This window comes from Cavia porcellus, unplaced genomic scaffold, assembly GCF_034190915.1.
Source record: "Cavia porcellus strain 051 isolate PalLab524CR breed Dunkin Hartley unplaced genomic scaffold, mCavPor4.1 scaffold_6, whole genome shotgun sequence".
Lineage (NCBI taxonomy): Eukaryota > Metazoa > Chordata > Mammalia > Rodentia > Caviidae > Cavia > Cavia porcellus.
In genome coordinates, this window is record NW_026947489.1 from 2,778,315 (window position 1) to 2,806,139 (window position 27,825).

The 27,825-nt window shown below is 40.7% G+C and overlaps 1 protein-coding gene across 2 annotated transcripts in view; it reads right to left on the reverse strand.

The window, feature by feature from the left end:
- The window catches only part of Gabrg3 (gamma-aminobutyric acid type A receptor subunit gamma3), a 534,280-nt gene that overhangs the window by 46,934 nt on the left and 459,521 nt on the right, over positions 1 to 27,825 (reverse strand). Inside the window, exon 7 of one of the 2 annotated variants that reach the window (XM_063249824.1) lies at positions 15,365 to 15,494. The exons of the other annotated variant lie outside the window; for it this stretch is intronic. Within the exon in view, the coding sequence (XP_063105894.1) occupies positions 15,469 to 15,494 (26 nt within the window). The 3' untranslated portion in view covers positions 15,365 to 15,468. Of the gene's footprint in view, positions 1 to 15,364; positions 15,495 to 27,825 lie in introns of those variants that run through there. 2 annotated transcript variants of the gene reach the window in all.

The window sequence follows — 27,825 nt, forward strand, 5'->3', positions numbered from 1 at the left end:
AAAGACGAAAGGAAGGCAGGAAAGCACGAGGCAGGAAGGCATGGAGAAAGGAAATAAATGATAAATCAAGGCGTAATATTGGAAAAAAAATAACTAGGAACAAAGCAAAGTGATTTCCTTGAGTCTGTTTACACAGTAGCATTCAAAATTAAAATCAGTTGATAGTAATTAAAAACGATGTGATTAACCACCAAAGAGCTGGAAAGCAAACCTGACTGCAGACTTCAGCAGGCAAATTGATAACCAGAAGCTTGTCACAGCACGGTCACCTTCACCACGAGCACAGAGGCTGTAAGGCTTAAACAATGGACCTAAGGAACCTGCAGTGTCTGCAGCAAACAGATAAGATCAAAGCAAAGCCACGGGAGGTGTGACAAAGACAGGACAGTCAAAGAAGGTGACCCGCCACAGATTTACTTGGTGTTCAAGAGGCAGGAAATACTGACATGAAAGACAGAATACATCCAAAGATACGATAAGAGAAAATTTGCTGTAACTGAAGAATGCTTGATTCGTCCATTAAACTAATCACACTTTCTGAATGCCAAAAAACTTACTCCTTTATACCTTTAAGGTTTTGTGCTTAAATATAAAATTGCCTTAATTTTAAAAATGGAAAGCTTAGAGATTCATTATAATGTGAGTTATTTTTGAGAGGAAACGAGATTGACCACAGAGCTCTCCAAATCCATAGACAAGGCCAGAAGACAATGGAACAATGTCTGCCAAATTCTTAGAAGCAACTGTAACTCACTGACAATATAATTAAAGAATCAAGGTCTATGTGGACATCCTTAAACAAAGACACCTTGGAATACAGCCACCACGGTCTCTCATGGAAGAAATAGCTGAAGTCCACTAAAGTAACAGTTGGCTCAAGGGAAGAACACAGAGGAGAAAGGCATGTTCTTTTTTTCCTGGGAATGGAACTCAAGGCCTCACACTTGCCAGGCAGGCGCTTGCTGCTGAGCTACATACTCTGCCCAGGAAGGGAATATTCTATCTGACAGCAAGAGTCCCTGCTTTCACTTAAATATCAATGCACAGAAAGCAACTTTGGAAAATATGATTTAAAAATCATTTTAACACGTGTAGAAACTCACAATGTGGAAAACAGCACCGTAAGTGATAATTAGCATGAGGACGAGGTGGGGAGGCCAGCGGGGCAGAGCAGGGGCAACAGAGCCGACCTGCTGCTCACGAGATGCAGGCCCTGGTGCCAACCGGACAACGCTGACCTCATTCGTCCAGCATGAGATTAGGGCGGTTTCAGATGGCACAGCTGGGTCTACAATCAGAAGACTTTAGACTTCCTGGCAGTGCCCTTTTGCTCCCGCAGTGGGCCCTGGGTGCAGGGAACACCCTTCTCCTCTTTCTCCTGCGGTGCACTTTTTCTTCTTGAGCTCATCTTTTGCATTTCTTTGTTTTCTTCTTTTACCCTAAATAAATGCGTAATTTCCATGTCTATCAACTGTCCTGCCCAGTTCTTTCAATGCGACAGGAAGAGCCTGGAATGGACTGCCGGCCACATCAACCAGCAGCCACTGTAGCAAGCTGCCAGGGGGCGACAAAGGCGGCCAGGGGGGACAAACACAGCCCGGAGGCAGAGCTGATGGGGCACAGAGCAGGGACCTGGTGTGCTCAGCTTCAGGACCAGGGGCGACACTAACAGGGAATAGGGGCCTCGAAGTGTCTCTGAGTCAGAGAAAGGGGCTGCTGGCCCTGAGAGCTGCCCCGTACCACTGACGAGGGCTGGGGCGGCCGAGGCAGCCAGGCACACACAGACCTGGTGTTTTCCTTTTTTTTTTTTTTTAAATTACTATTTAAAGAGAAAAAAAAGAAAGGAAATAAAAAAACCAAACAAAGTAGTAAAAGGGTACAAATAATACAGAATTTCAAGGAAAAAAATACAGAAGGTATCACTAGTTAAGAGGTTACATATTGTCATCTTTGAAATAGTTGTCCAAATTATAAAATTAAAGCATGTAAAGTGAACATTCATACAATGAGATTGTACACAATGCCGATCAATGATCCAACAAAAGTTCAGTAATATGGATTTCCACCCTACACAAACATACTTGCAGTTATATCCCTTAGACCACCTTCCTTTCCTCTCTTTTTAATAACAATTACACTTTTTGGGTTTTTTTACTCCCACAATTCTTATCATTTTTTGGAGAGAATAAAACCTAACGTGGCTAAACAAAACAGAGTCGGTTAGAACAAAAGGACGGGCATAGTACATGATGTAAAAATAGAATATCAGGTGATCTAAAATGGTTACCATTGTGCCTCTTGCTATTTTTTTAAAAAGCTGCCTATATCGTCAGGTATAATAGAATTGATCAAAACAGTACAGAACAAGACCAATAAAACCTACACTGGAGACCTTACAGGACTTCAGAAAAAGATAATAGTCAAACCATAATGGGCATCATAGTGTATCTTATTGCCTTCAAAGTGGTTGCCTATACCCTCAAACTTGATACTGTCAAACAAAACAGAATATAGAATAATCAGACAGAACAAGATGGGGAGAGCAATACTGAAGTTCAAATCAGGTTAATAGGAAAACAAAAAAGTTACTGTAATATGTCCCGCTATTTTTTAATTTAGTTTTCCCTTAATTGAAAAAAAAAGTAAGAAAAAAATAGATTAATTTTAAAAAAAGGATGGGATTGAGGTAAAAGAGGACATTGTATTAGAACAACACAGGTCAGAACCGAACTATTTAAGCATCACTGTGTTTCATCCCCAGATAATCTAACATAATAGTAGTCACCATAGTGCCTCTTTCCTTGAATTATTTGAGTATAACTTCATATACTATAGCATCAAGCATATCAAGTCAGTCTGAAGCTATTCAGGAGAATGAAGAAATTACAGGGTATTTAGAACCAGTTAACAGAAAACGAACAATGGTTTCTATATTATCTCTTTGCATGTAAAAAATTTTGTTTATACTATCGCATATAGTAAAATATAGCAAGATACCACATGTTAAAACCAGTGGAAACAGATGTACAATAGCTTGATGGGACTTCAAAACAAGACGATATTAAACCAGCACTAGCTTTTATGATGTGTTGTTTTCTTCAGAATAGCTATTTGTACTATTACCGATACTAAAATCGAACAACCCAGGTTAAAACCAATGCAATTAATGAGGGATAACATTATATGGATTAAAACCAATATGATTAGGAATCATGTTTACCATATAATTTTATGCATTCTTATCATTTCTTACACTAGGGAAACTATTTGGTAATTATACATGTGAGTTTGATTTATTTCACTTATGAGTATGGTCTCAAGCTGCACCCATTTATTTATAAATATCTCAATGTGATCATTCTTTATAGCTGAGTATTACTCCATTGTATAAAAATACCACAACTTTTTTATCCATTCCTCAGGTGGTGGACACTTAGGTTGTTTCCAAGATCTGGCTATTACAAATTGTGCTGCTATAAACATGGATGCACATATATCACTGTGGTATGATGCTTTCAGTTCTTCTGGGAATATGCCTAGCTAGATCAAATGGGTCTTCCAGTCCCAGGTTTTTGAGAAATCTCCAGACTGACCTCCACAATGGTTGTACTAGTCTACACTCCCACCAACAGTGTAGGAGAGTTCCTTTTTCCCCACAGCCTCTCCAGCATTTGTTGTTGGTGGTTTTCTTGATCTTGGCCATTCTTTCAGGAGTGAGATAAAATCTCAGTGTGGTTTTAATTTGCATTTCTCTAATGACCAATGATGGTGAGCATTTTTTCATGTATTTATTTTCCATTTGAATTTCTTCATCTGAAAATTGTTTATTCATCTCAGATGCCCATTTTTGGATTGGGTCTTTGAATTTTGGGGGTCTGATTTCTTTTAAATTCTTTGTATGTTTTAGACAGAAGTCCTTTGTCTGAGGGGCAGTTCACTAAGATTTTTTCCCAGTTTGTGGGTTTTCTTTTCACTATGTTGGAGATTTCTTTTGATGTGCAGAAACTTTTTAATAAGAGGCGATCCCAGTTATTGACTCTGCTAAGTATTTCCTGTGCGGTTTGAGTCTTGTTCATGAATTCTTTACCTACTCCTATGTCTTCAAGGTTTTTACCCAATTTGTCTTCCAATAGATTTAGTGTTTCTGTTTTAATATTAAGATCTTTGATCCATTTAGATTTTATTTTAGTACATGGTGATAGGTATGGGTCTACTTTTAGTTTTCGGCATATGGAGAGCCAGTTTTTCCAACACCATTTATTAAAGAGACTGTCATTATTCCAGTGAACCTGCTTGGCCGTTTTATCAAAGATAAGGTGGTTGAGTGTGTTTGTAGTTGTGGCTGTATCTTCTAATTTATTCCACTGATCTTCAGCTCTGTTTTGGTTCCAGCACCATGTTGATTTTACTACAGTTACCTTGTAGTATAACTTCAAGTGAGGGATTGTGATGCCTCCTGCCTTGCCTTTGCTGCTTAGAAATGGTCTTGCTATTCTAGGTCTCTTTTTGCTCCAGATGAATTTTAGGAGTGATTTCTCAAGTTCAATGAGGTATGTTGATGGTATTTTTGTCAGGATTGCATTGAATCTATATAAACGTTTTGGGAGAATGGCCATTTTTTCACGATATTTATTCTTCCTATCCATGAGCAAGGGATGTCTTTCCATTTTCTGAGATCATCTTCAATTTCCTTTTTCAGTGTATTACAATTTTCCCTGTATAGGTCTTTCACTTCTTTCCTGAGAGTGATTCCTAAATATTTCATTTTTTTGGTTGCTAGTGTGAAGGGTGTTGCCTCTCTTATTTCTCTCTGTGATTTCTCTCTGTGATTAGTGTAGAGGAATGCTATTGATTTTTGAGTATTGATTCTGTATCCAGCTACATTACTGAATTTATTTATTATATTTAGGAGTCTTTCAATGGAATTTTGGGGATCTTCTATATAGAGTATCATGTCATCTGCAAATAATGATAATTTAACTTCTTCTTTTCCTATCTTTACCCCTTTTATTTCTCTCTCTTGTCTAACTGCTCTGACCAGTATTTCCAGTACGATATTAAATAGGAGTTGTGATAAGGGACATCCTTGTCTTGTGCCTGATTTTAAAGCAAAGGCCTCCAATTTTTGGCCATTTAGTATGATATTGGCTGTTGGTTTGTCATAGTTGGCCTTAATTTTATTGAGGTAAAGGCCATCTATTCCAATTTTCTGTAAGATTCTTATCATGAATGAATGTTGGACTTTATCAAAGGCTTTCTCTGCATCTATAGAAATGATCATGTGATTCTTACTTTTGGCTTTATTGATATGGTGGATTACATTTATTGATTTACGTATGTTGAATCATCCCTGCATGCCTGGGATGAATCCCACTTGGTCGGGGTGTATGATCTTCTTGATGATTTGCTGCATCCTATTTGCCAATATTTTATTGAGGATCTTTGCATCTGTGTTCATTAGGGAGATTGGTCTGTAGTTCTCTTTTTCAGCTGGGTCCTTCTCTGGTTTTGGTACTACAGTAATATTTGCTTCTAGGAACGATTTACAAAGGATTGCTTCCCTTTCAATTTCATTGAAGAGTTTGAGGAGTGTTGGCATTAGGTCCTCTTTGTATTTCTTGTAGAATTCTGCAGTGAATCCATCTGGGCCTGGGCTCTTCTTTGTAGGTAAAGATTTAATTACGTTTTCAATTTCATTAATAGAAATTGGGTTATTCAGTAGTTTTACATATTCATGACCTAGCTTTGGTACTTCGTATGCTTCTAGGAATCTGTCTTTTTCCTCTGTGTTATCAAACCTTTGAGAGTAGAGGTTTTTGAAATAGGTGTTGATGATCTTCTGTATTTCTATAGGGTCTGTAGTAATTTCACCTCTTTCACTCCTTATTGCATGAATTTGAACTTTTTCTTCTCTTTTTTTAATAAGGTTGGCTAGGGGTTTGTCGATTTTATTTATTCTTTCAAAGAACCAGCTCTTTGATTCGTTGATTTTTTTGATTGTTCTTTTGGTCTCTATTGCATTGATTTCTGCTCTGATTTTTATAATTTCCTCTCTTCTTTTGGCTTTGGGCTTGACCTGCTCTTCTTTTTCTAGATGTTTGAGGTGTAACATCAGGTTGTTTATTTGTATTCGTTCTGTTTTCCTAATGTGGGAACTCAGTGCAATAAATTTTCCTCTGAGGACAGCTTTCATTCCATCCCACAGATTCCGGTAAGTTGTATTTGTGTTTTCATTTGTTTGTAGGTATTGTTTAATTTCTTCTTTAATTTTCTCTGTGACCCACTGATTACTCAAGAGTGTGTTATTCAGTTTCCCTGTGTTTGTGGGATTTCTCCAGTATCTTTTATCATTAATTTCTAATTTCACAGCGCTATGGTCCGATAGCATGCGAGGGATAATTTCGACCATTTTGCATTTATTTAAATATGTTCTGTTAATTAATATATGATCTGTTTTAGAGAAGGACCCATGTACTGCTGAGAAGAATGTGTATTCTGTTGTTGTTGGGTGATATACTCTCTGTATGTCTATTAAGTCCATTTGTTCACAGGTGCGATTCAGTTCTTTTATTTCTTTGTTGATTTTCTGTCAAGTCGATCTGTCCATTGGTGTCAATGGTGTTTTAAGATCTCCTGTTATAATTGTGTTACTACTAATTTGGTTTTTCATTTCTGTTAGTACTTGTTTTATAACAGGGTGCTCTGGAGTTTGGTGCATATATATTTAAGATAGTTATCTCTTCCTCTTGAAGTTTTCCCCTAACCAGTATGTAGTTTCCTTCTTTATCCTTTCTGATCATTATTGGTTTGAAATTCAGGTTATCTGCAAACAGAATAGCTACCCCTGCTTTTTTGGGGGGTTCCTGTTGCATGAAGTATTGTTTTCCATCCTTTGACTTTTAGTCTGTGAGTATCCTTTTGGATTAGATGGGTTTCTTGTAGACAGCATATTGGTTGGATTCTGTTTCTTGATCCATTCTGCCAGTCTGTTTCTTTTAATTGGTGCGTTGAGACCATTTACCTTAATGTTTATAACTGTTATATATTGGTTTGTTGTTGACATGTTATCTTTTTGCTGTTGCATCTTTATCTTTCTGCTCTGTTTAACTGTCTGCTTTGTTTAGTGGTTTTTTCCTAAATGTATGTAGGCTGTCTTTCAGTATTCTTTGCAGGGTTGGCTTGGTGATCATGAAGTTTTTCAGCTGTTCTTTGTCATTTAAGTATCTTATCTCTCCATCAATTTTGAAGGAGAGTTTTGCAGGGTACATCAGCCTAGGTTGGAAATCATTTTGCTTTAGAATCTGGAATACTTCACTCCATGCTCTTCTTGACTTTACTGCTTATGCTGAGAAGTCTGTTGTGATTCTGATAGGTTTTCCTTTTTAGGTGATCTGTCTTTTCTCTCTGACAGCTTTTAATATTCTATTCTTTTGTTCAATTTCTGGAATGTTCATTATTATATGTCTGGGTGTAGATTTATTTTGGTTATGGCTATTTGGAGTTCTATATGCTTCATTGATCTTGATATCAGTTTCCAATCTCATGTTTGGGAACTTTTCAGCTATTACTTCTCTAAATATCCTCTTACATCCTTTATGTTGTCCCCTTCTTTTTCATTCATCCCTATCAACCTTATGTTGTTCCGCTTTGCATTGTCTTGCAGGTGTTGAATTGTTATTTCCTGATTTCTTGTTATTTTTAAAAGATCTTTCCTTTCCTGTTTGCTAGCTGCAATCTTGTCTTCGAGGTCTGAGGTTCTATCTTCACATTCATTGAGGCGGTTTTTACAACTTTCAATGGAGTTTTTGATTTCCTGTATATCTCTTTGCATCTGCTTTATGTATTGTTTGTTTCTTGTATTGTTCATCCAGGGATTCCATCTTTTTGTTTAGGTCCTCCAATTTTTTAACTGTGTCTTCCTTAAATATGTTCAGCATCTCCTTCATTTCTTTTATCATTTCTTCTTTTACCTGAGAAATTATTTCTAGTTTGAATTCCTTTAAGGTTTCCCAGAGTTAGTTCTTTATGTTAGTTACTATTATTTCAGGTATTTCAAGTATGTGGAATGTGTTTTCTTCTATGCATGTGGTTCCTAGGCTTTCTTGGGATGGGCTGGATGTTTGATGTTGCATTTTGGTCTTTCATTTTGTCATTTTCCTATTTTTTCGAGCATCTAGTGTTGTTCCAAGTGAGGGAGAGAGTTCCCCCAGACCATGCCTAGGCCTGACAGGCTGGGCCCGGCAGGTGACAAAGAGAGTTCCCCTAGACTAGGGTGGGATTCTGTGCCTACTCGACTCCCTGGTTCCAGCAGGAAGCTGCAGGCAGATCCCCAGGCAACAAAGAGAGTTCCCCCAGACCAGGGCGCAATTCCTGGGGCAGGATTCCTTGCCTAGGCCCCACTTGCTGGTCCCAGCAAGAAACCGTGCGCTGGACCCCAGGCGACAAAGAAAACGTGTTTTCCTTCTTAACAGATGCATTCTGCTGGACAGCAACATCAGACATCACCCGTCCTGTGACTCTGACTTAATGGCTGAAGCAGGAACACTTTATCTCAACACAAAGTGTGAGCACTGTCTGTACCACAAGAGCCATCACCTGCTTTTCCTTCTGGCAGTTATCTGTCGTCCTTACTGACTCCAGCGTTAGCTTCAGGCTCAGCTCCTCTTCTGCCAATTCTCGGGACAGGTGCTGCCGTGCAGATGGAGAACACACACCTCACCCTCTGCCCTGTGGTAGCGGCAACTACAAACCAACCCCTTAGGTACAGCAACACGTCCTTAACAACGGGCTATGTTCTACAACCGCCGTTAGTAACGTGGTCTATTGCACACACCGGAGTGTCTCATACAAACCAGGACAGGGCAGCATCAGCAGACGCTATAGTGCTTCAGGACGGCCACCGTGCACCTGGTCTATTTTTGGCCAGAATGTCAGGTGGCACCCGACCGCAACAGAATAGTCATAATGAGGCTGCAATGTGGAAAGAGGACGCAAACCAGCTAGCGAAACTGTGCATGAGAAGTGGCATTTTGGCTAACTCTGTCTTTTTGCCACATAACTCAGACCAGAGGCTGACAAGCCGGCAACCCGAAAATATGACCACGTGCAGACAAATAACAGCAACACCAGCAGCAGACCTTTCTTTAGCCAAAGAGAAGGAAACAGGCAGCCGAAGAAGACTAGCGACAGACTACTTCTGGGTGGTAACCGCTTAATCCCAGCCAGCCACATAAGAATGGCGGTTTGCGGTTGTGCCACTGAGCTCTTGCAAGGCTGCCCCTGTAAGAAAAGGAACCTGAGGTCACTACTTGACTCACACCAGCAAAAGCCTCACCAGGCAGCCCACCTCACATCACTGCTATGTGATGCTGTGGCCACCCAGCCTCCCACTAGGGTGTATAATAGACGTCATGGTGGACCCAGGACGTCCATCCCTGCCAGGTGATATAAACCCTCCTGGTACAGCGCTGGGGGGAGGCACATGACAGCAGGGTGGTGCAGCAGGGGCCTGGTGGGGAAACCAGTCCCTCCCCTGCGGGAATGTCAAGGGCTACTGACCCTGGTGTCACGGCAGGTTAGGTGGGTGACCCGGACTTTGACCCCCGCTGACAGTAATGAAGACGTGTCCCCCTTCCTCTACCAAGGCTGTGTCAGAATAGGCCAGATAACACAGATTTTATCCAAAAATGTCCAGGTTCACCAAAAAATCCCTTGCTATAGGAAATAAGGGAAAGATTGCTGTTTTAGTTAGGAAAGACAACTAACAGATGCCAACACCAAAGTAACAAATATGTGAGAATTTGACATGGATTTTTAATGCAGTCATCAAAGAAAGCTTTATTAAGTGATTAGAGATATGCTGGAGACAGCAGACAGAAAGTAAACCTCAGCAAGGAAATGGAGGAGACGAGGAGGGAGGCTCAGGTGGAAATTTAAAAACCAAAATGTCCAATAAGCTAAATTAAATCTCAGTGAATGGAGTCAACTTCTGACAGGAGAGGGCATCAGAAAAAGTATGACACACTTTCCTTTCTCTCATGTTTTTCCCAAATTGTGTTTAAAGACTGAAGCAAATATGAAGTTTTCTAATATTATCCTAAATATATTGTATACAAATATTCAAAAGAGTATCTCAAAGAGATGCCTGTGTATCTGTGTTCTTAGTACCACGATCCCTGATAGCCCAAAGGTGAAAACCCCACAAGTTCATCAAAGGACGCAGGATAAAGAAAACGTGGTGCATATATACCGTGCGGTATCAGCCAGCTATACTAATAGCAGCATTAGATGTTAAAAAATTGAGTATATCAATCAAAAAGCCAAGACTGCTGGACACACAAAATATAGCCACCTGGTATTGGCAAAAGATATGCTTAGACTCAAAGATACAAATGTATTTTTAAAAAGATGCAAAAAGGTATAACACAAACAATAGCCACAAGAAAACTGAAAAGCCTATCCTAATAACAGACAAGGTTGACTCTGAACAGAAAATTGGAAATAATTAACAGAATTTTTCAAAGATGAAAGTGTTAAGCCATCAGGAAAGTGAAACCCGCAGATCTATACACACACGCACTGACGAGAGAAGCTGAACAGAACACAGATAGGCGAGGTGCGTAGTCAATTATATTCAATAAAGCTGCTTGTTATATCAAAATCTACAGCTTAATCAAGATGGAATTAAAGGTGATAAAGGGTAGTGCATGCCTGTAATTTCAGCACTCTGGAAGGCAGGGCAGTAGGAATGATTCTCCCTGGGCAACACAATAAAAGCCTGTCTCAAAACACAAAAGGAGCAAACTACCAGGCCAAACAATAAGATGGCAACATACATAAACAGAATCTGGTAGAATTTAAAGGAGAAATAGACAGTTCCATTACTGTAATTGTGGACTTAAACACTCTCAACAATTGATAGCATAAATAGACAGAATTCAGTAAGGATGTGGAATCCAAAGTGCCACCACAGGACAGGATCTCTTCAGCACCCCAGAAACTCTGCTCAACAGCAGCAAGACACACATCACCACTGAGGGCTAAGGAACATTTCCCAGGGCGCACCACAAGCTGGGCCACACAAGCCGCAACAAATTAAAAGAACCAGAATCACACTGTTCTCTGGTCACCATCAATCAAGGCAGAAATCAATAGGAGAAGGGTTCACCCGACACTCCAGGCTTGTGAGGATCTATGAATCAAAGCGCAAGTCTCCAACGAAACAAAAATGTACCAAGCCAAATGAAAAGATATTAAAATTTATGAGGATCAGCTGAAACAGTGCTTAAGGAGAAATTTATAGCCCAAATGCACACATTAGGAAAAATAAAGTCTGAAATCAATAATGTAAGCTTTCATTTCAAAATGCTATACAGAAAAAGAGCAAGATTAAAGTGAAACCAAGTAAAACAAGGGAACCAAAGAATAGAAATCTAAGAAAACAACAATAGAATGAATTTAAAAACCCCAAAGAAACAAAGAGATGATTCTGGGAAAAAATAACAAAATTCAACCCTTAGGAAATTTGGGTGAGGGAAGTTGGAGGGCAGGAAAAAAATTTACCAACGTCAGGAATGCAGCAGGGCACTGGAGACTTTGGAAGTTTCAGTGGAATAATTAGGAAACACTATAAACAATTTCAGAAACATAAATGTGGCCATTTGAGTGAAATAAACCAATGTCTAGGCAACTGCAAGTTACTGTACTCACCCAATGTGAAGTAAATCATTTGAACAGTCCATAACCAATAAGCAAATTAAATTCATAATTTAAAAATTCTCCAAAAAGAAATCCTCAGTCCCAGTTTATTTCTCAGAGAACTCTCCACGTTTGAAAAGAACACTATTTTGACACAGACCACTTCTGAGTGAGGCTCGATCTCACCAATCCTGCAGGAGAGACGGGCGGACCTGCCTGAGGACAGTGCCACGCCAGAAACATCACCCAAAGGGCTGCAAGCAGAGAGGGCTGTCCCTGGAGCTCTGCCGGGGTGGCACAGTTGGTTTTGACTTTTAGGAGACAGCCAATCCTGGGAAGCAACCTAACTTCCTTCCATGAATCCTGGCATGTGTCAGAACGTGATCAGAGTAAGCTTCACGGTGGCTAATTCATCATGGCCCAAGAGAGGCAGCGGCTCCTGGGGGAGGCTCTGAGTACCTGCATCAGGAAACACAAGGGCCCAGAAACGGAAGAGGCAAAGAAAGCAAGATAGAGGAAGCCAGCCAAAGGAGAAACCCACCGGACTGAATGCAGTACGGGGTAGGGAGGAAGGCCAGGCCATCCTTGGATTGAGGCACCCCTTGGCCCCAGAACGGGACTACAATACACACCAACTTGGAGAGGACTTCCTGCCCCAAGAGGGAGCCATCACTACAGTGGGGCCGGGCCCCCAGCAGGCTCCTGACCTTTCCGCCCTCCTCACAAACAAAAGGAGTACAGCAGAGGAGATGTTTGTAGATCAGGGCACCAGAGAAACTGAAAGCAGGGAAGTATTCCGCACCAGGTGCCAATGGGACGCTGGGGAGGGCGAGACCCTGCCTGCACCTGGATTGAGAGCTGCAAACAGAGACCCGGGAGGAAGCACCATAATCAGGCTTGTGCTGTCTGCCCAAACACGAGGGTGCCATGCCACGGGAGGCTGGCCTACCACTCACCCCTGCTAACACAGCTGGGTGCTGCCAGCTTTAAGGCACCACTGAGTCAGTCACAGCAGACCACAGAACACAATGGGCAAGGGGACAGAGGACCTGCTGCCCTGCGCTGACCTGCAGACTTTTAGAGAGAGATCACGGAAGCTGCTGCCGAGTTCATCGTGCAGGGAAGAGGGCAGTCCGAGAGGCCTTCCAGACACTGGGGAAGACCTGCTGCAGGCCCTAAAGCACTGTCCCTTCTCCCCCACTAAGCTGAAGGTTTCTGGTCACAGCAAAGGCAAGGACCTCCAGCTAGCCCCAACCCCAGAAAGGATTTTCTTCTGGTGAATAGTGAAGAGGAACAGTGCCTTGTGGATACAGTGAGGTCCTAGAGAAAACAGAGGCGCAGGAAAGAGCCGGATCCAGAAATTCGTACAGCTCTTCCTGCAAATTAAACTCTCTCCGTGAGTGTGAGTGTGGCTGGAAGAGTCCAGTGGCAAAGTCAGACGGGTATGAACAGGACCGCAAGAATCTTTGCAATGTAACTGTGAGGGCTTTTGTTTGTTTGGTTTTGGTTTTTAGTGTTGTTTTTCTTTTGTTTGATTTTTCTTTTGTCTTCTCTTTCTCTCATTCCTTTATTCTCCTCCTTTTCCTTTCCTCCTATCTTCCAGAAAATATGTCAAAGGTGTCTGTGTGTGTGTAGGGAGAAAAAGAGTTAGCCAGTGTTTTAATCTAAATAGCACATTTCCTGGGCACCCCCCCCCCAGGACTGCAGGTGGAGAGTTCAAACACAGGCCTGTTCTGAGCACATTGAGGGCTCCCGCCTCCTCCCAGCCTCCACCTCCAACTACACAGCCCTCACCTGGGGTCTCCTCTACACATATTCTCTCACTCCTCTTCTCTGCCAGGCTCCATTCCAGTTATAAAAGGAATCATGCCGATGTAGTTTGAACTCTCTCTTTCATTTATTATCTCCTGTTTCTCTTCTTTCTGATCCATGCCCTTCTTTTTTCTCTGCATCTTTCCTTCCCCTACTCAGCAACTCCCAACCTACCTGCCAGTAGCAGTAGTGTATCAGTCTTTGTGGGCTACCAACACCAGGGTGAAACCGTTACAATGAGTTTTAGTGTACTTTACATCGGGCTGTCCGGGAACATGGCTGGGTCTACTGATGTCGATGTAATCGATGTAAAGTAAGGATTTCTGCCTTACAACGCAGCGACGGGGTGCATTTCTACTGAGTCAAGCAGGCTGAAGAAGTCTATAAATATCAGAGCAACCAAATACAAGGTCACATCACTGGAAAGCAGGTATTAACTAAGAGTCCTTCATAATACCAACAGTTTTTCCACTTGACTCTGACACTCAACCCTCAGCGTGTATGCACACATTCACACACACACACATACACATACACACATACACACATGTGCACACACCAGAAACATGAGAAAACAGGCAACAAGATGCTTTCAAATATTTTTAACTTCCCCAAAGGTGATCCCACAAGCACTTTTAGGGAGGAAGTAGAAAATCAAAGGACCACACGTGTGAAGGGCTGAGTGTGGAGGAGCAGCCTGTAATCCCAGCGCCGGGAAGGCTCACACAGCAGAACTGCCACAAGTCCGAGGCCAGCCTGGGCTACTTAGTCAGCTCCCGGCCAGCATGAGCTGCATAGCGAGACCCTGTCTCAAAACACCAAGAAAAGAGAAGAATGAGCATTATAAAGGGGCAAGAAAACAAGTGAATAATGGACCAATAAGATGTTCAGTGAGCTCGGAGAAGGTGTAACCAAACAGACACAGGACTTACTTGATAAAATAGTCAGCAAGCTTAAAGAAGACATAAGAGCTGGGAGGACTAACCAAGACAATATAAACACGAGTAAGAATTAGTCCATGAAAAGGCCTCAAACAAATCAGGATATAAAAATACCAACACATGCATGGGCAGCAGAAAGGATTTCTGCAGGTGGAAGACAAGGCTGAGCATGGAGGATTGCTTTGGCTACTGTGAGTCTCTCTTCTGGATCCATATAAACCTTACAATCATTTCTTCTAGTTCTGTGCAAAGAGCTGAAGGTTTTTGATGGGGATTTTGTTCAGTCTGTGTGTCATTCTGGGTAACACGGCCATTTTGATGATGTAAGTACTCCTGTCCATTTGATATTAACTGTTGTTTTCACCAGAAGATATAATATACATCAGTTTTTACAGGCTTCTCTTTGTATTTTTTCTACTTTTGTTTTTTTTACACTAGGTACACTTTTTCCACTATGTTTTTAAACACATGGTATCAAATCTATTGTGTAATAATAGGGAGCATCACAGTAAAACAAAATATTGTGAACACATACTGTATATCAAGATATTTATGCTCAAGGAGGGATGGAGTTTTCAAAATTTAATTCCATATAGCTTTCTCTAATTTTTTAGTTAAAATACTTTCAACTCTACTTTAAGTATGCACTAATAACTTAGAAAAGGAAAGTGTTATATACAAAGAAAAACTACCATTATGATTTTGTTACATTTGATTTCAGTGTGCACCACACATGAAGAGTAACAGACGATGTATACAACTGTTTTTTACCTAGTATTGTATTATGAGTTTTCTTAGATCAAAAAAACTAATTCTCCCTCAGTGCTCTTATCCCTGAAGTTTGCTCACTTTCTCAGGGCCTGCTGCACGGTTTGTGAGTTGAAGACAGACTCTCCTGGATGTCACACACGTCAAACAGCAGGTGTGGAGCCAAACACAACTGCTCGGCAGGCGTGAGGGGGGCGCACAGCTGTATTTCCATCCGAGGTGCTCCCTTCAGTGCAGAAACAATGTGAATCTACGACTTGAGGAACAGCCATTCTCCTTTGGGGAAACAAATTTATTTATGAAACAAACAGTACCATTTCATTGAACCCAAGTCTTCTTTTGAAAATTTATTCCGAAGAAATCATTCTAGCATCTACTTTAACAAGTGGCATGGGTTATTCACGTTTATTAGCTTTGCCAGGGCTGGACTCGCCCTCACCCTCAGCCCAGCGCTGACTGTGTGGTGGAAAGGCTCACCACGGGCTGTAGGATTTTTTAGCTCATGGCATTAAATTCATACCAACTTCAGATGCTTCCATTGCGACCTAAACCCCGGCCAAAGCATGACTTTAAAAAGAAACTTTTTCATCTATGAGTTTACTGTAGAAGAAAAATAAGCTGCTGGAATGTGTCCTTTCTCCTTAAGACATACTTAAGGTGCATGCTGAATTCTTAGTCAAGTCGGCACCTCTAAGTTCCCATTAAAATTGTGGGCTTGCTAGCTGTTTTTATAGAAGGAATTTCATTCTAGGTTCAGCATAATTAGTGCTGACAAATGGGCTAATCATGACATTATGCAATTCTGTGTAAAGCCCAAGCCTCCAGAGCTTTACTTATTGATAAAACAAAGGCTTTGGGAACAGAAGAGCAATGAATTCCTCCAACACAGTTTGATAGTGAGGCCCTGAAAAACAAAATTACACGAGTAATAGATAACACTGCTACAAAATATCTTAGAGAATAAAATAACGGTAGTTTTGTATGTAGAACAGCTAGAAGAGAATTTACAAGCATACGGATCACCACCTATGCCCACGCACTGGAAATGAGACAGAGGGACTCCTGAAGGTCCCTGTGATTCTTACTTCTGTGACAGTCTTCACTAGATGCTTTTCCTCCCTCCTTGTTTCCTACTGTCTACCTTTTACTTTGTTCTTTATTTATATTTTGGGTTTCTCCTAGAGGCTTACTCAGGTGACATTTAGGCTTGTGTGTCTGATTTGTTTCACTGACTGTGATGGCCCCACGGCACATGCACTGCCCCACAGGTGCCCACGTCCATCCTTCTTTATGGCACTGGAGTTCTCCACTGTGTGTAAAACACATTTTCATTTTCCGTTCATCCATCAGTGGACACAGAGGCTGCGTCCGAGACCTAGCTATTATGCCTTGTGCTGCTACAAAAACAGGAATGCGTGGGTCCCCGTAATATGATGTCCTCAGCTCTCTCTGGAAGACACTCAGGGAGGGATAGGTGGTTGGGTGAGTGGAATTCTCACTTTGTTTGTTGAGGAATCCCCATACTGATTTCCATAGTGGGTTTTAACCTAGTTTACACTCCCACCAGCCATGAAGAGGGGCTCCTTTCCTCCCTGCAGATAAAAACGGAAGACACACCAAACTCCTCCAGCTGAGTTGGATCGGTATTAACTACTTAATATTTAAGCGCTTGATTCTCCAAGTGACCCTCCCCCCCCAGGAATTAATTTCCTACCTGGGCATCTAGTCTGCAAAACGCTATGTGGGTCCTGCAGAAAGCGCTGGTTTCAGAGAATACAATAACATGGTAAACTGCACGTGTGGGCAGGTCTGTAAGCTCACACAGCAGAGCACTAACTCCAATCTGTTTGGTCTGTTTTGCAAATTTCAGTCATTGCATTTGCATTCACATGCCAAGTACAAAGAAGATAAAACTAGTCCTTGATTAAATTTAAGTCATGGAACTGTGAACACGGTCAAGCAGTACTACTGAAAATATCAAAACACTCCTTCATATCCCTACCCCACATTGATATTTCTGTCAAGTAAATGTTTTCAAAGTTTTATATTTATTTTTTAAGACTCATTTGCTGAACAATTTTAAGCATCATTTTCTCTTCCAAATATTCAAGTGTTTCATTTGAGCTAATTATTTTGCCTTATTCCCTGGAGTTCCAATCAGTGAATTTACTGTGAAACATAAAATCAGTGCTGCTCAGTGATTCCTGGCTGCTTTCAAGCTCAAATAATATTGACAACGTCCTTGTCTGTGAGGCCGTCACTAGAACTGTCACCCTCATGTTGCAGAAGAAGAAGCTGAGTCTCAGGGAGGTAACATAACACGTCCAAGATGACACGCCAGGCAGGACTGGAATTCAAGCCCTGGAGGGTGGCCCCAGCGTCCACATTCTCAGCTTCTGCACTGGGTGCCCTTTTCAGAGCGCAATGCAGCATGATGGTCTTCATGAGGAAAAGTCAGGGAATGACAGCGTGACCGCTGCCTACTTTAACCTGGCTTTGGAGCGGGGGAGACATTCTGAAAAGTGGCTTCCTGGAGTGCTTACGAGGCGAGAGATGACTAAAAGTTAACTGGGTCAGTGAGAAGAGTCTGGGAGGACTGGGGTTGGCCAGAGACAAGTGCTCCAGGTGCTGCTTTCACTGGGTACAGGTCTCTCCTAGCATATTCTGGAATGCTGCACTCAACAGAAGCACCATGTAGCTACTTTGAAGCCAGTCCGGGATTACTTGACATTGGTTTGCATGAGCAAAGACACCTTTACATCTCAGTTTGCCCTCTGTATGATGAGACAGTAGCCTAACACCTTAAGGACTGGAGCAGCATCAAAGGCATAGGTAAAGTGATGAACGTCTGAGAGTATCTCAAAATGGGACTATTCTAGAGAAACACTTGCCAGAGTCTTAAATATTATTAACAACACAATTAATTTTACAGATAACTTTAGTAGGCAGCTTCCCGTACTATGACACACCCCTGGGATAATCAGCTGGTAAACAGGAAAGGTTTATCTTGGCAATAGTTTCAGAGCATGCAATTCATACTTGCTCGGCTCTCTTGCTTCAGTCCGTGGTGAGGCAGCACATCACAGTGGCAGCGTGGAGTAGAAGAAAACTGCTCACCTCATTCCCAGGGTGCAAAAGAAAGGAAGGGGCCAGGGTCCCCTGATCGCCTTCAGGAAACCACTAGTGAGCTAAGCATCTCGCAGAGACCCCAGCTCTCAAGGGTCCTGTCACCTCCCAGGTGCAACTCCTTGGGGACTGAGCCTTAGAACAAGCAGGCCTTCATGGTAAAGATCCAAACTAGCACAGTGACTGCAAACGATCACACTGTTTGTGTCAGGACAGACTTAAGACATTTCTTATGATGGAACACTTGGTGGCAATCCACCATGGAAAAACAGTAAACATCATTCATGCCAATGAATACACCAACGACATTTTAAAAATCACAGTCCAACACTGGACTAGGAAAAGTAAGACCTGCTGAAGCAGGGCCAGCTTCAGGAATAAAGTCAGCTCTTTCCAGCAGTGGTGCCATGGAAACGTCAGTGGCCTTCAACAAGAGGCTGAAGGGCTGCGGACTTAGCTCAGGGACACAGTACCTGCCTGGGAAGCGTGAGCTTGTGAGTTCATTCCAGGTACCAGAAAAGGAACAAAATAAAACAATACAAAAAACACCCAACAAGAAAGGGTCCCACATTCTCCTTTCCTAGAAACAACCTTTTCTGACAACAGTGGTGCACTCTCCTAATCCTAGTATTCAGGAAGCTGAGGCAGGATAGCTGTAAGTTCAAGACCAGCCTGGGCTACAAAGTGAGTTCAAGGCCAGCCTGAACTGCATAGCGAGACGCTGTCTCAAAAAGACAAAACAAAACAAAATACAAGAGGCTAAACTCAGATTTAGCTCATACTGGGTGTGTTGCTAGACTCTGCCTGAAATCTCCGATATTTACATAGGAGGAGAACCAAATGATAACCATAAAATACTCTAATATATAGTGTTATATATAAGTGTTATACTTAAGAACTCATGGCAGACGGAATTGACTTTAAAAAGAACAGATTTCTCCAGACACGGTTTCAAGCTTCCTAGTGGTTCCCTAGACTGAGCAGAAGTTTCCCCATATCTTCTCTCTGAATTAGAGACGGAGCGAGACTCACAATGGGCTGGAAAGATTTTTCACTCAATCTTGGGAACAAAGACACTGTCGCTACTTTTAGAATGATGACTAAAACCCAGACTGATTTATTACCCAGACTGAATTCAGACAAATATGATAAAAAAAAGTCAAGAAGAAACTACTTTTAGACTTTCTTCTACAGGAGCTATTTTAAACATACATTTCTATTCACAGTCAAGATATAAATTTCATTACAGAAAAGCATATTATATATTGCTACCAACTTTTTTCCCTGAACGATTCAGTAATTTGATAATCTTTTCATACGTAGAGTTATCAAGTAATTCCTGGTAGTCTGGATTTCCATGGTTTGTTATACGAAATTACATTTTTACATGTAAGAATAAGAAATGCCTAATGATAAAATATAAAAATAACATTAGAGCGATGTTTCAAATTTTCTTAAATGAAGTGACATTACAGAATATGGAAATGAACATTGAATGATGGGTTCACATTCAAATAGGGAACACTGAGCATCACATATTCAAATATTTTCAGAACATCAAAAAATTAGGTATTCTGCACAGGGAAACACATGAAAATAATTTGCTAAATTGAGTACATTTCCAAAAATGTTAAGACAACTTTCTGGGAAACTGGGCTGCTTCTGTTTGAGTGCATCACTGCCTTCCGACAGGCTGCTGCTTTTTGAAATACTGTATCGTAAGTCGGTGTGTCGCATTGCTTACCTGGCACACTATGGGAACCAGATTGTCTGTAAGTGTGGCTGAATAGCAAAATGCTTATTTTTACCTCTCTAGTAAACTCTGTGACAGGGTCACAAGCCTGAATAATTCTACAGTTAGAAACTGAGATACTGTGTATACATGGCATAGCGTATTCAGACCCTGATTACTACATATTTAAAATGGAAGGTTTTATGCTTGTGCATATGAATGTGAAATGAATATATTAGCCTTAACTTTAAAATTTGGGTATTTGAATGTGTTTATTTTGATACTGGTGAACTAGTCACCTGTAAACCTTAAAAGCACTTGGTTGAAAACTGTGTTTGCATACATACATGCATGTTGCTAATCTAGAGCTTTAATTTTCCCCCCATAATTTTAGAAGTCCCAATTATAAGCCCATTTTTAAAAATAACAGGTTCAAATTAGAGTGATGTGTGTATATTGTTCAAAAAATGTACTGCTGTGATATCTTGTATGAATGATCACTTAAATACAGTACATTGCTGTAGAAACTAAATCAACCTTTATAATTAAGCAGACATTATAAACTAGAAATAATCAACATTGTAAGATATGCTAATAAGGACCTGCTGTCAAAAAAAGATATAAACTTCATCCTAGCTGTGTGTGTAAGCATGTCTCAATGAATAAAATGCTAGCCACCGATTTAATGGACTATTGACCACAGAGAGCCAATATGTATGATCTCAATTCTCCCTCACAGGAAGTGCATTAAGGCAATGATAGTACATAAATTTCTATTTGTGGATGGCAACTCGTGTGTGGCACATGAGTTCACACAAATGCACAGCAGCTACATGAAAGAGAAAGCAAATGTCCTCTGCTCTCTGAAAAGTGTGCAGATGGGCCTGGACGTGGCTCGAGGTCACAAAGCTGGTGCTGCACACGTGTGGGGTCTCAGCACGGCACCATGTTCCTCCCTCACGCGCTTGCTCTCCGTGGGAAGTCAAGGACAATATATTTTTTTAATTGGTTGGAGTGTTGAACGCTGATATGACCTAAACTTCATACTCAGAATGATTTGGGGTTTTATGGCCGTAACTGCAGTGGCTGGCAAATTGAAAGCTTGAAATCCACTCAGAAGCATCCCATGCGTGAATCAAGCTGCTCAGTGTCTGCTCCAGCCATGGCAGGGCAGCCTTCTCCTGGGGCTTGACTGCGACAGCTCAGCTCTCCCAGGGAGCCTCTCTGAGGCCTGGCAAGGAGAAAGGCTCCAGGAGGAAAGTCACTGCCGCCCTCCTCCTGGGCCTCAGGCGGCTGCCTGCACTCACCTGGCCAGCAGATGGCAGGGGTCTCTCTGGGGACATCTCATCTCAAGCCTCACGCAGGCTGCCAGACTGTGCCCACTGCGAAATCAGCTCCTGTACCCGGCTCCATCTCACAAAGCTCGCTGTGGATGGCTTAACAACCCGAACAAAGAATAGGCTCTGCTCACATTATTTTAGGCAACGGACTCAGGTTCAGATGGACATTTTGGGCTGCCTTGACATGGTAAGGAAATGGATTAGCCTTAAACATCCAGAAGCCTTTTTAAAAAAATTTATGGAGAAAAGGTAAAACAAAATTTCATAACAAAATAATGGGAAAACAATAATAGTCAACAAGTCACATGTTACCTTAGGGAATATGGTAAGGGCATGAAAAGTTCTCCAACCGATGTTAGCACGAACTTCCTTTACAAGGAACTCAGAGACACCAACGCACGGACTTGTATTTTACTCCCTCTTCCCTACTGGCCTTTCCCATCCACCCATCATAGTTCCTTTTTCCTTTTGAACAATTTCTTCCCATTTTACAATATCTATTGCAGATTTTAGGCTTTATTTACTCTTTCAGTTTCTCACACTGGGGAGATGATACGATGCTTACACATGTCAGCATGATTTATTTCACTTAGAAGCATGGTCTCATTTCATTCTTCTCGTTTAGCCTTCTTTAAGACTGAGTAATACTCCATTTTATAAATATACCACGTATTTTTTTATCCAGTCTTTGGTTGATGGGCATTTGGATTGCTTCTGAGATTTAGCTGTTAGGAATGGTGTTGTAAACATGGGTGTGTCTACATTGCTGTGGTATAATGCTTCTTGTTCTTCTGGGAAGATACACAGAGGGGAAATAGCTGGATCTTTAAATCTGGGGGAAATGTGAGTCGTTTCAATTCTTTATATGTTCTAGATAGAAGTCCTCTGTCTGAGGGACAATTGGCTATCACTTTTTCTTACTCCGTGGGTTGTCTTTTCACTGTGCAATTTCTTTTGCTGTGCAAAAGCTTTTTAATAAGATGAGATCTCAGTTGCTGATTATTTGAAGCACTTCCCATGCAGTTTAGGTGTGGTTCATGAAGTCTTTACTTACCCTTATGTCTTCAAGATTTCTATGTACTTTCCTTTTCAGTAGATTTAGTGTTTTTAATAGTTAGATTTTGGATCCATTTTAACTATAGTTTAGCACACGGTGACAGATATGGTCTAGTTTTAGTCGTCAGCATATAGAGATTCAGTTTGCAGTACCATTTGTTAAAGAGGCTTTCTTTCAACCAGTAACGTGTTTGGCTCCTTTGTCAAAGGTAAGGTGGCTGAGTGTAGTTACATCTTCATCTTCTAATCTGTTCCACTGTTCCTCAAGTCTGTTACTTTTTGCTAGTATCATGCTGATATTATCAGAGTAGCTCTGTAGTATAATTTTATGTCAGGGATTGATTGTGATGCCTCCTGTCTTGATTTTGTTGCCCAGTACTGCCTTTGCTAGACTGGGTCACTTCTGGTTCCAGATGAATTTTAGGAAAATTTTCTCTAGTTCTGTGAGGTACAGTAATGTATTTTGATTGGGATTGCACTAAATCTGTATGACAATTTTTGCTATGTTGGTTCTTTCTATCCACAAGCAAGGGATATATTTCCATTTTTCTGATCGCCTCTTGATATCTCTTCAGATACTATAATTTTCAATATATAGATTCTTTACTATCTTTGTTAGATTTTTTTATTTATTTTTGGTTAGATTTATTTCTAAGTGTTTAATGTTTTTGGATGCTATAGTGAAGGATGTGGTTTCCCTAATTCCTCTCTCAGTGAGTTTGTTGTTTGTGTACAGGCATGTCATTTATTTTTGAGTGTTAACTTTGTATCCAGCTAGGGCTACTGAATTTGGTTATCAATCTAGAAGTCTTTTGATGGAGTTTCTGGGGTCATCTATGTAGAGTATCATGTCATCTGTGAATAATTATAATTTAACTTCTTCCTTTTCCTATCCTTATTCCTTTTATTTCTCTCTCTTGTCTAATTGTTCTGGCTAACATTTCTAGAACTGTTTTAATAGGAGTGGTGATAGTAGACATCCTTGTCTTGTTCCTGATTTTACAGTGAAAACTGTCAGTTTTTGTCTATTTAATATGATGTTGGTTACTGATTTGTCATGGGTGGCTTTTATCAGATTAAGGTACAGACCATCTATTATGATTTTCTGTAAGTTTTTTTTATCATTAATGAGTGTTGGACTTTGTCAAAATCTTTTTCTGCATCATGGAGAAGATCATGCGATTTTTGTCTTTGGCTCTGTTGACATGGTGTTTGGAATGCATTGGTTTGTGTATGCTGAACCATCCCTGCTTTCCTGGGATGAATCTCTTGGGTCAGGGTGCATAATCTTCTCAGTGATTTGTTGCATTCTGTTTGCTAATAATTTATTGAAGAGTTACGCATGTATGTTAATTTAGGGATATTGGCCTGTAGTTCTCTTTTTTGTTGGGCCTTTCTCTGGTTTTTGGTATCATGGTAATACTTGCCCGCAGGAATGAGTTAAGGGAGAAATGCTTCCCTTTAAATTTCATTGAAGAGTTTGAGGAGTGTCAGCATTAAATCTCTAAACTTCTTGTAGAATTCAGCAGTGAGTCAGGACCTGGGATTTTCTATGCTGATAAGTTTTTAATTATGTTTTCAATCTCATCAACTGATACTGGGTTATTCAGAATTTTTATATCTAATTGATTCAGTTTTGGTAATTCATAAATATCTAAAAATCTGTCTACTTCTTCTGTGTTTTCCACTCCATGACAGTAAAGATTCTCAAGGTAGGTATTGATGATCTTCTGCATTTTCACAGGAACTGTAGTGATTTCACATCTCGCATTCCTCAGTATATGAATTTGAGTCTTTTCTTTCCTTTTTGTGATAAAGCTGGCTAACGGTTTATAAATTTAATTTATTCATTCAAAGAACCAACTCTTCAATTAATTAATTTTTGGTGTTGTTTTCTTAGTCTCTGTCGCATTAGCTTCTGCTCTGATATTTACAGTTTCCATCTTTGTAAGGGCTTTGGGCTTGTCTTGTTTTCCTGTTTCTAGAAGATTGAGGTGCAACATTAGGTTGTGTATTTGTGCTACTTCTATTTTCCTGATGTGAGAATTCATCACTGTAAATTTCTCTTTTAAAACTGCTTATAATGCATCTGATAAGTTCTGGTATGTTGTGTCTGCATTCTCATTTAGTTGTAGATATTGTTTAATTTTTTTAATTTCATCTGTGATTCACTGGTTGTTCAAGAGGGTGTTATTGAATTTCCATGTACTTATGTAGTTTTTGGAGTTTCTTTCACCACTAATTTCCAGTTTTACTACACTATGATCTGATAATATACATGGGATAATTTTAATTCTTTTTCATTTACTTAAAGCATGTTTGTGGGCTGGTATATGGTCTATTTTAGAGAACAACCATGTGCAGCTGAGGAGAATGTGTATTCTGCTGAGGTGGGGTGGAACACTCTGTAAGCATCTGTTAGGTTTATTTGTTCACAGGTTTGGATCAGTTCTGATATTTCTTTACTGAATTTTTGTCTGATTGACCTTTCAACTTGTGACCATGGGGTATTAAGCTTCCCCGTAACTCTGTATCAATATCCCTAAATGAACATTGATTTTTCATGTCTGTTATTGTCTTATACAGTTGGGTGCACTCATATTTGGTACAAATATATTTATAATTGTTATATTTTTCCCTCAAATTTTCGACTAACAAGTATGTAGTGACCTTCTTTATCTCTTTTGATCATTCTTGGTTTGAAGTTCACATTGTCTGCAAGACAGTTAAGGCAATTATATTAGTAATTTCTATTACTTCACTGCAAAAATGGTTTGTGCTTATATTGTTTGATCAATATTCCATGCCTATATCTTGTAATCTGAGCAAATACAATAAGCAACATATTAACTTTGTTATCTCCCACTATCTTGTTTTGAAATTTTGTAACATTGTTTTTATTCTTTTTGCTCTTTAGAATAAAATTTTAAAAAACAAATACACCAATAAAAAAGAAAAGTGTTGTGCCTTTGTTATGGTTTAGCTCTAAAATGATCCTCCGAGTCTCACCTGTTCATGGGGGTGGACGGGCACCATTGTCAGGTGGCCGAGCACAGTGGGGCTCTGCTCATCTACTGCTGAGCTGGTGGTGAATGTGCCAGGAAGAGGTGGGGGCTGCTCAGAAGAGGTGCTTTCCTGGGGCCTAACTTAAGGGTGTATTCTTGTTCCTGGCTCCTCCATTCTTTCTCTCTGCTTTCTAATTTCCCCCATGTTGAGCACCTTTCTTCTACCACGCTGCTTTGTGCTATTTCTGTCCTGGAACTACTTAAGTATGGAGCCAAAATAAACCTTTCTTTCTTGAAGCTGCAGTGAAGGGAAAGTCCTGGTGAAGGGTAAGTGACTAAGATCTTGGGACATTGTTGTAAATGTAATAGTTGACCATGCTGGAACTGAATTGGGAGGGTTCTGGAAAGTTTGGTGATGCCAGCTAGGAGAGCCTTCGAGTGGAATAAACCAAGATTGATTGGAAACTCTAGTCAGATTTCAAGAAGATCAGAATGCCGACAGAAATATAGACAGTCATTGCCACATTTACAGGGTTCCAGATGATAAAGAGATCTGTATTAGAACCCAGACCAAAGACCACAGCTGTCACATTCTGGCAAACACTTGTCTACATGTCACTGATTGTACAAGACACTCTGTGAGGCTGAATTTAGAGGTGGTGGGCTAATCAACTTGATGGAGGAAATTTTCAGACAGTCCAGCATCTAGGCTATGGCATGGTACTAGCTCGCCTCCCTGGTAAGTGGCTGCAGTGTAGCAGATTGCGGCCCTTCCAGGAGGGAACCACAAGCATCTCCTGAGATTTGCGTCATGTAGGAACTTAGGACCCTGGGAAATGAAGCAAGCTGCTCCCCTCCCTGGTAAGCAGCTGTGGTGTGGCAGAAGCCCTTCCAGGGGGAGAACTACCGGTGTCTCCTGAGATCTGCGCCATGTTGGAACTTAGGATGCTGGGAAACCAAGCAATCAGCCTGCCTCCCAGCTAAGCAATAGTGAACCTACTGGTGCATGGCCTCGAGTCAAACATCCCACTTCCCCTACTCCCCTTCCCTGTCCCCCCATTAGCAAATGGGAACCAGAAATCTCAGCATCTCTTGGGAGGTTGACCATAGCAAATAAAGGGGATTTCCTTTTACCATTTCTTTGAAGGCAAATATTTTTATTAGTTTGCTTTATTCTGATTAATGGTACTGCTCTATTAAATACTCTGTTTTGATAAGTTCTATAATGTTCTATTTTTCATTTTACTTTGATATATGTGATTGAAAGAACAACTATTGTAAAGATAATGAAATACACTGTGATTCCTATTACTGTTATCCTGATAACCTGTTGTGAAATTCTGTACCAGTTTCACTATATGGTCTCAGTTGGCTTTATTCTGTCTTGTTCTGTTGTATTTTACTACTTTCAAAATTAAAAAAAATAAAAATAAAAATAAAAAGCCAGATCCACAGTGAGAAGCAGGAATAAAAAGCCGACTTCAATGGTTTGAAAAAAAATTTGCACTTTGACTAGAAAGACAGCACCTACAAAGTAGGGCCATAGACAGTATGTTTGCTGAAAGGGTTAGCATTAAGAAGGAACCAAATACTTTTCACTAGAACAATAGGAAAAATGGCTTGAAGGCATCTCATGAATCTTCAAGACCCCACCTATTACAGGCCCACAGCTGTAAAGGTATAACCCTTTGCTGTGAGAAGACAAATTGAAGATCATACAAGCTTACACAAAGCTGTCTAGGAAAGTGTTCCTAGAGTCCACCACGCACATGTTCAGAAGCTACTGGAGCGATGGTCCAAGGGGACCCAGATACTACTTCTATTGGTGGCTGACCTTGGCTGACCTTGGCATCAGGTTTTGGAGGCGAGAGTTGTGGGGTCACACAAGTCTCCATCCAGATATCTCAAAAAATCCAGGTGTGGAGCCCCTGACATTTTGATGCATGAAGCTGTGAGGGAGCCCCAGGTCCAGTGGAGAGCCCAAGAAGCTGAAGATGCCAGGAAGGTGAAGAGTCTGCTGAGGAAAATCACGCATGGGCGGTGTGTGGAAGCAGTCCAACCCATGTGGGTTGCAAGGCCATAGGCTGAGTTCACATCTCCTACCAGCCTGCTCTGGATGCTGGAAGTGGAGCTACAAGATTTAATATTTACCCTGCTGGACTTTAGTTTTGCTTTGGTCCAATTCTTTTCTGTCCTCCCTTTTAGACTGAAAGTGCTTACCCTGAGCCATGGTATGTTGAAAATATCTTTCTTTTTGATTTTTACAGAGGTTCAGAGCTAAAGAATTTGTATTAAGAGAAGACTTTAGGCTTGAACTTTTCAACAATGTAATTAAACTGAGTTGAGTC